This window comes from Mandrillus leucophaeus, unplaced genomic scaffold, assembly GCF_000951045.1.
Source record: "Mandrillus leucophaeus isolate KB7577 unplaced genomic scaffold, Mleu.le_1.0 Scaffold2, whole genome shotgun sequence".
NCBI lineage: Eukaryota > Metazoa > Chordata > Mammalia > Primates > Cercopithecidae > Mandrillus > Mandrillus leucophaeus.
In genome coordinates, this window is record NW_012102031.1 from 568853 (window position 1) to 579576 (window position 10724).

General features: G+C 49.5%; 1 protein-coding gene across 1 annotated transcript in view; it reads right to left on the reverse strand.

The window, feature by feature from the left end:
• Window positions 1–6: 6 nt before the first annotated feature.
• Window positions 7–10724, reverse strand: part of SEPT3 (septin 3) — a 22162-nt gene continuing 11444 nt past the window's right edge. The window contains exons 3-9 of the mRNA XM_011978750.1: window positions 9505–9511; window positions 7607–7724; window positions 5948–6043; window positions 4851–4950; window positions 3238–3289; window positions 2863–2956; window positions 7–667 (exon numbers count right to left, since the gene is read on the reverse strand). Coding sequence (XP_011834140.1) covers window positions 602–667; window positions 2863–2956; window positions 3238–3289; window positions 4851–4950; window positions 5948–6043; window positions 7607–7724; window positions 9505–9511 — 533 coding nt within the window. The 3' untranslated portion in view covers window positions 7–601. The remainder of the gene's footprint in view (window positions 668–2862; window positions 2957–3237; window positions 3290–4850; window positions 4951–5947; window positions 6044–7606; window positions 7725–9504; window positions 9512–10724) is intronic.

Below are 10724 nucleotides of genomic sequence, written 5' to 3' on the forward strand. Positions count from 1 at the left end.
TTATGAGGTGAGGAGGATGTACAACCGCACTCTGGGCCAGCCACAAGTGGTGATTTTTTAAAAAGTGATCCTAGCCCTTGCTCCCCAACATCTGTAGTGACCCACCCTCATGAATACTTTTAAGTGATGAAGGAGACACCCTTGTCCCACGTTGGGGCTCACACAATTGATCTCAATGAATCTAGCAAGCAGAAAAATTGCTTTCTTGACTTTTTAAGGAAGCCAAGAGTAGCTCATGCAGATGAATGGGTAGGGAGCAATGCCATTGCCCTTAGAGATGGTTACAAGTAGCTGGGATGGGCTTACAAGGGCAGAAGAAACTCTTAATGAGTTCTTTCGCCTTGCAGATGGGCTGGGACCGGCTGACACAGATGATGTGGTAGGGCAGTGCTGGCAGAACCCCACTCCACTGGGAGGAGAGGAGTGGTTTGGATAAATGGAAGATGCAACTGTCCTAAAGAGGCAGCTGGCCCCTCCCACCTACTGAGGGCTGAGAGGGGCTGTGGTGGTGAGCTGGACGAGCACAGCACTAAAAAGGGCCTGGCCCTGAAGCAATAACAGCTGAGAGGAATGGAGGGAGAAGCAGCGCTTGAAATGGACTTCATTCAGCAGTGGGGCAGGGGGTGGCTGGCACAGGTGGAAGGACAGTGCCCAGGAGGCCTTCTCCCTGCAGGGGGGTTGAGAACGGTTGAGGGTGTGGAGACCAGCAGCTGGCAGAAGACATATAAAATAGCTTCTCCAGGGAGGCTGAGATTATGGTTCAGGGGTGCCAGGCACCATTCCTACTCAGCCTCTCCAACGCCCACCTCCCATGCCCATAGATCTTCCCCTGCTGGTCCAAGGTCTCCAAACAGGGCTGCTTCTATAGCAGCCAAGGATCCCTGTTCTGTTGAAGTGTAGTAACCTCTGGGCTGTAGCACTGCTGCTGTTCTATCCTGACAGGTGCCTACCCTGTAACTTTGTGAGCAAGGGAGGATGAGGGCTGGGTTGGCAGCCTCCAGGAAAGATCGAGACCATAGGTTTGGGGTCACCAGTGACCTGACCACCCCCCACCTTTCTCCTGGTCCACTGAATCTTGGGTCTTGAGTCTATGTTTTTTCCTAGCACCTGAGTGATAAAAGACTGGGATTATAAGTGCTGGGATTCGTAGAGGACCAGTGAAACACCTAGGCTGAACCAGGAAATGGGACAGGAGGTTGTATGAGGTTATTGTAAACAGTTTCACTTGGTGTTTTCCCGTTCCTAAGGCTAAATTGTTTCCCCGGCCCCAAATTTCACGAATCTTACAGATTAAAGGAAAAGAGTAACTTACTTGTAAAACAAACGGGGAAAATATATGCATTAATAAATATAGGGCTTCAGGGAAAGGCAAGAAAAACCTAAATGTATGAGGGTGGGTATCATTGGGAATGTCTGTAGGAGTCGGGAGGAGAGGGAATTAGGGAAAAGCAGAGAAAGACAGACATAAATGTAATTAGCTTCAGCACAAAAGTGATGGGGAATTGAAAAGAGAGGTCAAGTATGTATGAGGCAAATGGAGTAACAGAGAAGCCTGCTTAGAGGGGAGAGAAGTCTGACAGAGAAAAGAGAGGTGTGGTCAAAATTCTGTGTTTGAAGCCAAATCACTAAGAAAGACAAATAATGTATATTGTTTCTGATACTTCTTTAGAATTAGTTCTAGTATCTGATGTCCCCATAAAAGGTTGTCTCACGTGACTAGCATGTGCGCTTCCTTTAACTAGACACTGGGAACTGCATAACTCACTGTGTTTCCCTCTTTGCACTGGCTGCCTATGAGCTCAGGGCCTGTTCCAGTGCTTGACTACAGAAACTTTCTTTCCTATTCCTTTCTTTGCCCCAGATTTCTCTGGCAATCTCAGTTTATACTGTCCTGTACTTTTGTGATTTTATGTGAAGGCAGCCTAAAGTCATTTCTGGAAGCAGACTGGGCATAAATGCTAAATATAGGAATTAACCTAAAGTAGATTCATCTAAAAGGAAGTGAGAGATGTCAGAGACAGGCAGGAGAGAGGGAGAGAAAGCAGTGTATGAGGGAAGGAGGGAAAGGGAGAAAGAAGACAGAGTGGGAAGCAGAGACAGGCACTGACCCGACAGCAGAGGCCAGGTGAGTGGAGAGCAGCAGTAGGCTCTGGTGACAGGTGGTAGCTTTGGGACAGTGAACACGACACAGACTGAAGGGTGGAGCTCCACTTGTAGGCACTGATGCTTTCTGCAAGAACCCAGCTCTGGCCTACTTCTCTGCCTTCTCATGGCCTTTCTTGTCCCAGGAAGCCCCTGTCTTACCTCCAGACCACCCCCCACTTACAGGGAGGGTTGTCCTGAACTCCCTGCCCCCTACTCAGGTCTAGTTCCGCTGCCATCTGTCCTTGGAGAATCTCTATAGCCCCAGATTGTGTGCAGGTTCTGAGAGAAGAGTTGCCTGTGGCTCACCTGCTCCCAACACTTTTAAATGAAACCTCCCCGAGATCTCCTGAGTGAGGCAAAACAGCTTTGTTTTGGGACACAAGGAAAGGAGACAGATAATGGACAGGCATGGAGGAGCCAAACTTACAAGGGACTCTCCAGGGAGGGCAGTGAAAATACCTCACCCCTGCATGCACACACACAGGCTCTCTCGCTCTCTCTTTCACACACACACACACACACACACACACACACACACAATGTAGACAAGATGCTCCACAAATACCAGACAGGCCTGCCTGCGGGACAGAGTTGAGAGGAAGAAGGTGGTTGGTGGTGGTATCTGGGATGTGTGTGTGTGAAGTGGGTATGTGTGATGACACAGAGAAGTGGTCGTCATGGGTTACTGTCGTGGCTTTCCTCTGTGTCCACGCTCACCGGAGGGAGGCCTCCATTGTCATTGAGCCGCTTGGCCCTGTAAGTCTCGTAGTGGATGTTGTGTGTCACTTCCTTGAGGTCCTGGAGGTGGGTCCTAGAGGACACAGGGTAAGAAGAAGAGGGCTGCAATTAGGGGCAGGAAGAGGAGGCGGTGACACACATCACTTCGAGTGACTGGACCCAATGACTGGGACCCACTCCCAGGAGCTAAGGATTCTTCTACAGCCCCTTCCAGTCTGTGACAGGAGCTGGAACTGGGGCAGAAAGCTCCGTCAGAGAGACCTGGAGATGCAGGAGATGAATTTGAATATGTAGACCCTGACCCCAAATAATTCAGCCTGCCATCAGGACACAGCTGGAGGGGAGACATCTTACCTGATGACAAAGTCTCGAAGCAGGGCAAACTCACAGTGATTGAGGTTTTCCACTATGAACAAGACAAAACAAAGCAAAACAGGTAGTCAGTTCATCAATACAGCAACACCCAGGAGGTGAACGTCTGTTCAGGTCACGGAGGCATTTAGGAGAAAGCTATGGGACAGGTTATTTTTTCTAACCCTTCCAGAGGTTTGCTTACTTGGGTGTACTGGATTTGATTCATTGAACAAATATTTATTAAGTAGCTACAATGGGCACAACACTCTTCTAGACGCTGTGGAATAGTAGCCAAGAGGGACTATAATTTTTACCATTTTATAGAAGAGAAAACTAATACTGAGTCTGAGAAACTGGCCAAGGCCTAAGACACACTTCCCATTCTTCAGAAGCTTATAATCCGATTGGAAGTAACACAGAGAAAATAATTGAGCCATTTTAAAAAGGTCATGCACTACATGACAAATCCAATTCAACATATATTGAATACCTAGTATTTGCAAATCACTGGCAAAGCACTGTTGGAACAGAATGAGGATTAAGACAAGGGGCTGGGTGCCGTGGCACACGCCTGTAATCCCAGCACTTTGGGGGGCCAAGGTGGGAGGATTACTTGAGCCCAGGAGTTCGAGATTAGCCTGGGTAACATAATGAGACCCCACCTCTATTAAAAATAAAAATAAAATTGCCAGACATGGTGGCTCACACCTGTAATCCCAGCATTTTGGGAGGCCAAGGCAGATGGATCACCTGAGGTCAGGAGTTCAAGACCAGCCTGATCAACATGACAAAACTCCGTCTCTATGAAAAATACAAAAATTAGCTGGGCTAATTTTTTGGGCTCAATAAAAAATACAAAAATTAGGGTCTGCACCTGTAGTCCCAGCTACCTGGGAGACTGAGGCAGAAGAATTACTTGAACCCGGAAGGCAGAGGTTGCAGTGAGCTGAGATTGGGCCAGCTCACTGGCTGGATTATCATCCAGCCTGAATGACAGAGCAAGATTCCCTCTCAAAAAAAAAAAAAAAAAAAACAAAATCTGCGTCTGAAATCAAGTTTCACCACTAACGAATTATGTGACTTTGGACAAGGCTTTTAACCTAAGCTTCCAGTGCTTTAGTGGCTTATATTCTGAGAACAGGAGCACCCACCCTCCTCCCTTCATAGGGTTATTATATTATATTGAATGAAATCATTGAAGTGATTCTTTGACCACTTTCAGAATCATCAAGACCCGCCCAAGGTCACATCCATTCATAATAAAATGGAAATGGCAACACCTGAACAACCCTTCGGCAGTTTGTCAGATCACATCCCTCTTCCTATGAAAACCTTTCTCCAGTTTTTCCAGGCCTTACTAATCTCTCCATGTTCTGAACTCCTTTGATGCACCAAGTCAGTGCCACCCAGTCAGGTGCTAAATCAGTCTCTCGTTACTCCTGCCTGTGAGCATCATCTTCTCAATGAGACTGTAATACAGCTCCTTATGAGCAGAATCTGGCTGGCATTCATTTCATATGTCCTGAGACAGTGCCTTGATCTATAGATGCTTAATAAATGGTGACTGGATAACTGATCAGCAACCAGTTCTTTCAGAAGATGCAGTGAATTACCTTCGATGATCCCCCATGGAGTTTTTCGGCCGAGGACCCTTTTGCCATTCACTTGGTACTCCTTGTCACTTCCCACCACAGCAAAAGGCATGCTCTCCTGCTATATGGGGCAGAAACACAAACCAGACACATGTGCACCGTCATCCTCCAACAACCTGGACACCCAGGAACAGGACGGCATATGGTCCTCTAGCCTTGAACCACACACCTCTGATGCTCATTCAGAGATACCACTGATGGCAAGGGCAAGGCTTGGTCTCTTGAAAAGAACACCTGACTGAGATTCAAGAGTCCTGGGTCCAGTCCTGATTGTACCACTGCTTGGCTGGTTAACCTCAGGAATCAGCTGTCCTTCAGCTGCAGAGAGCTTTGTACTTTCTTTTTTGAGACAGAATTTTGCTCTTGTTGCCCAGGCTGGAGTGCAATGGCACGATTTCAGCTCACTGAAACCTCTGCCTCCTAGGTTCAAGCAATTCTCCTGCCTTAGCCTCCCGAGTAGCTGGGATTACAGGCATGCGCCACCACACCCGGCTAATTTTTGCAGTTTTTGTAGAGATAAGTTTTGCCGTGTAGCCCAGGTTGGTCTTGAACTCCTGGGCTCAAGTGATTCTCCCACCTAGGCCTCTCAGAGTGCTGGGATTACAGGCATGAGCCACCACGTCCAGCCAATTTAATTTTTTTTAAGTTATTCTAGAGGGGGAAAATAGCCTATAAGCCACTCAATCTAAGCCCTGCATTTCATAGAGGAGAAACTGAGGCAGGGTCTGACCAGAGCATAGATCATCCTGGACCCCAGCCCAATGCTCTTCCTGCCTGCTGCCCCTCCCATCACCTCACATACTGTTTTTGCCAGACCTTGTCGGGGGAAAGAAGGCTTTTGTGTGGTCTGGGGATAGAAGGCTTTTTTGGTACAGGGAGCCCTTTTGTGGGTTCACAGTCCAGGGCCATAGTCCTCCTTCTCCCCCCATGTCACTTCTGGTATGGGTCAGGCAAGGTTGGGGGGAGTACAGAAAGTGAAAAGACAGAGGATGTGCACAATACACATCCCAGAAGTCCCAAGGGGGCATCTGTGGAGCAGCAGTGCCCCAGGCACCCACCCTGATTTTGTCATTCTCCGTCTTATCCTCCAAATCCTCATCAAATTCCTTCTGGGGGTAGAATTCAATGCCATTTACTTCAAGCTCCTTGCGAACCTAGAGGAGAGGAGAAGAAGCAAGGTAGTCAAGTGTCAGGATAATGGAAAAGAGGGGTGTGTGCACCTATGTGTGTGAGCAGAGGTCAGAAAGCCGAACCCAGCCTTGGATAATCCACAGTCATCTCTGAACTCTGAGACCCTGAGCAGCAGGAGGATGGTGAATAAATGCAAGCCCCAGCTATACAATTACAGCCTAGCCTGAGAGGAGGAAGAGACTAGGTGGTGCAACTTCAGGTCTCAGGCGCCTCGCAACCAGCTTGCTCATCTCAGGGTCCATGAGACTGAGATTTACACAAGCAGCACAGCTGAGTGCACTGGGGAGTGCTCAGATCCCTGCATGTTATATTCCTGATTGGAAGGAAGAAAGGTGAGGCTCCCCCTACTCCGAGACTGCCCTCTTTCAAGGTCGACTTAAGTCTTGCCTTCTCCAGGAAACCATCCAGGACCTCTTCGTTGTTCCATTTGATTGTAAGTTTTGTCTGTCTGTTTGTTTGTTTGTTTGTGACAGTCTTGCTCTGCACAGAGTGGTGCGATCTCGGCTCACTGCAGCCTCCACCTCCCGGGTTCCAGTGATTCTCCTGCCTAGGCCTCCCGAGTAGCTGAGATTACAGGCATATGCCACTACGCCCAGCTAATTTTTTATTTTTAGTAGAAATGGGGTTTCACCATGTTGGCCAGGCTGGTCTCGAACTCCTGACCTTAGGTGATCCACCCACCTTGGCCTCCCAAAGTGCTGGAATTACAGGCGTGAGCCACCGCCCCCAGACAATTATAAGTTTCTTAAAGGCAGCAATTGTCTTTTCATTTCTCTCAAATCTCCCTTCCCCAACCCTGTACATCCAGCACAGGACTGAGCTTATAGAACATGCCAGTGACGGCCAGGCGCGGTGGCTCACGCAGTGGCCTGTAATCCCAGCACTCTGGGAGGCCGAGGCGGGCAGATCACGAGGTCAGGAGATCGAGACTAGCCAAGACCATCCTGGCTAACACAGTGAAACCCCGTCTCTACTAAAAATAAAAAAACAAAATTAGCCGGGCGTGGTGGCAGGCACCTATAGTCCCAGCTACTCAGGAGGCTGAGGCGGGAGAATGGCGAGAACCCGGAAGGCAGAGCTTGCAGTGAGCCAAGATTGCGCCACTGCACTCCAACCTGAGCAACAGACAGAGACTTAAAAAAAAAAAAAAAAAAAAAAAAAAGATGCCAGTGAGGACTAGTGGCCAGATGACTAAATCATCAGTCTAGTCGTCAAGTCCTTCAAGTAGGCTAACATTTGAGGAGTGATTTCTTATGTTCACAGTGATACATGTATTCAGTGGTCTTCACAGACAGGTTTGGAAGGTGGGAAGAAGGCAGACTGGAGCTGCGCCATCTTTTCTTCATCATAGTCCCCAGATACCACCAACCTCAGCCCTTTGAATGGTTAAGTAGGGGCTGGGGTGGAGAATTGGGGGAGGGTTGAGGGTGGGGGTAAAGGCAGAATGATGAGGGCTAGGACATGGCCTGAAGCCAGTGGAGAGAAAGGAGGGGATGGGAACAGGAAAAGAAGACAGGAGGCCTCACCCTCTGCTTAAATTCAGACTTCTCCTCCAGGGTCATGGTGTCAGCCTTAGCGATGACAGGGATGATGTTCACAACCTTGCTGAGGTGTTTCATGAACTCGAGATCCAGAGGTCGCAAGCTGGGTCACAGAAAAGGTGGGATCGTCAGAGCCACCTCGCCCTCCCCAACTCAGCCACCGCCACCACTCCAGGACACCGCAGGAGAAGAGGACTGGGCTGGGCATCTGGCTGAGGCCCCGAGGCTGCTACCTCTCCTCTCCGACACAGCCCCACTGCCCTGCCGTCTGCAGAGCAGCCTCAACACCTGCCTTTTTCTTCTTCCGTCCCCATGCAGATCCTGCCTCTCTGTAAGCCCCCCTCAAACCACCACTTCATGACATCTTTTCTGACTCAGGGATTTCTTTCTCCTTGGAGCATCTGTGGACTGTTGTCTCTACTCATATGTCTTTGTGCGTGTGTGCCTTTTTTCCTTTTTTGTCTGTCCTAAAAATAAAAAACAAACAACAACAACAACAACAATGACACTGTGTGGTTTTGTTTTGTTTTGTTTTGTTTTGTTTTGAGACAGGGTCTTGCTTTGTCACCCAGGCTGGTGTGCAGTGGTATAGTCATTGGCTTATGGTAGCCTTGACCTCCAGGGTTCAAGCAATCTTACCACCTCAGCCTCCAGAGGAGCTGGGACCACAGGTGCACACCACCATGTCTGGCTAATTTTTAAATTTTGTGTAGAGACAATGTCTTGCCATGTTGCCCAGGCTGGTCTCGAACTCCTGGGCTCAAGCAGTCTTCCTGCCTCGGCTTCCCAAAGTGCTGGGATTATAGGCGAGAGCCACCATGCCTAGTGTGTATGCCTTGTTCTGCCTATCAGACTACTTCTTGACAGGTCTCCTCCTAGCCCCCAGAGTTAGTTCTGCAGGGCCAAGCTAGGGGCCCTGCCCTTCCTACAATCTGACAGTCTATGCCCCCATCCTACCTCAGGCTCTGAGACCCCAACTTGGCTCTATTTTGCAACCTCGGGGACTCATTAAGTCAGGTTGTCTGATGGTTCATTCTGACTGGGGGGGTCGAAGCCTAGGAAGGGATAAAACCAGCCTTCTGTTGAGTTCCCAGGAGTCTTGTTTCATCTCTCTCCTCCCCCTACCATCACTGCCTGGTTCCTACAAAATTTGGGGCCTAACTTGCTTGTGCCATTCTCTGAAGAGCTTAACTCTGGCCCAGCATCTGGGCTTAGTAACATTATGGGACCCCCTCCCCCAATCTCTGCAGGAAGGTTGCTGGCCTGCCCCCTGGGATCTCCATTCTCTGCCTGTTCCCAGCACTTCCTTCATGGGGTCCACCCGTCACTCACAATCAGAGTTCCCAACACGCTTGTGTGTGTCTTATTCTGCCTATCAGACAGTACTTCATTATAAGGGTTGGCCTTCATCTCTGGACACACGATGCCTCACTCCAGGCTGGTACCTTCCAAATGCCTACAGCTGGGTCCCTACCCTCCAAACACCAGCCCCAATGCGGGAGCCCTGCCCTGCCCTGCCCTATTTCACCCATCTTGCTGCTCCCCCCAACTCCAATTATTTTCCAAAGCAGGTATTTGGTGAATAAATGAAGTGCCCTCTGCTCACACACACCAAGTCCTCTTTGCTGATACAGTTGTGCTGTGCTGCTGGGACACCAGTGGGCAGATACTGGTGGCTGATGTTGGACAGTTTTAACCTCCTAGCAAGGAAGTCGGACTTCCTCACGGAAAATCTGAGGAATCGCAAGGTCACGGGCCATGACTATATTCCAGCCCATCTGGCCCTCCCTAGCTGAGTCAACGGATGGATCATCCGATCCAGAATGGACACAGATGATGTGAACCAGAGCGGGCCTGGCAATAGGGGCGGGGTTGGTACATACGAGTGTCCTGTGGGGGAGATGAAGTAAAGGCAGCAGTGGACACGAGTGTCAGGGATGCGTTTCTTCCTGGCGATGTTCACCTCCTCCTTCAGGAATTTCTCGTACTGCTCATTGATGTACTTCTCAATGGGCTCCCAGCTGATGGGGGGGGAAGTAGACAGATGCATCAGAAGAAGAAGACCTAGGGCTCAGTTTAGGCATGGTCTGGTAGCAATCTCCTTACATCCATCTCATTCCCTGGTGGGCCTAGAATACTTGCTGCTGGATTCCCCCTCAGCCCCCGCATCGATGGCTTTCCTGGATGGTTAGTTAGCAGGGGTGGAGCTCCCCAGGGACCCTGGCCTCTGCCTGGGCTGTCAGGAACTGCGGAGCATGGAGGGTGCAGATGGTTCTCAATGTAAATGAATCTGCACCATAGTAAGTATCTTCCCATCAGAGTCTTTAGGGCAAAGATCTCAGAGGCAGACAGATACCAGTTTTCATTGTTGATTTGGTCTCCAAAGCCCGGGGTGTCGATGACGGTCAGCTTCATTTTAACACCACCTTCCTCTATCACTGGGGGTGAAAAGAAAATGTACCAGAGAGGTCAGTCCTACAGCTGACCCCGGGTACCTGGCAGCCTACTAGCTAGGGAGACCCAGGCCTCTTCTTCAGGATCAGTTATTGGAAAAGTCAAATTTAGGGTCTTCTCCATCTCGATAATCATGGCTCATGCTGTTCCCTGTACCTGGAAACCCCTCTCTACTCATTTCTTTTTTCCTTCTTCTTTTATTTTTTTTAAGAGACAGGGTTTCACTCGGTCACCCAGGCTAGAGTGCAGTGGTGTGATCACTGCTCACTGTAGCCTCAAACTCCCCAGCTCAAGTGAGCCTCTTGCTTCAGCCTCCCCAATAGCTAGGACTACACATATGCACCATTATACCCAGCTAATTATTTTTTTAAGAGACAAGGTTTCGGGCCGCTCACGGTGGCTCTATCCCAGCACTTTGGGAGGCTAAGGCAGGCAGATCACGAGGTCAGGAGATGAAGACCATCCTGGCTAACATGGTGAAACCCCATCTCTACTAAAAATACAAAAAAAATTAGCCGGGTGTGGTGGCAGGCGTCTGTAGTCCCAGCTGCTCAGGAGGCTGAGGCAGAAGAATGGCGTGAACCCAGGAGGCGGAGCTTGCAGTGAGCCGAGATCGCGCCACTGCACTCCAGCTTGGGCGACAGAGCGA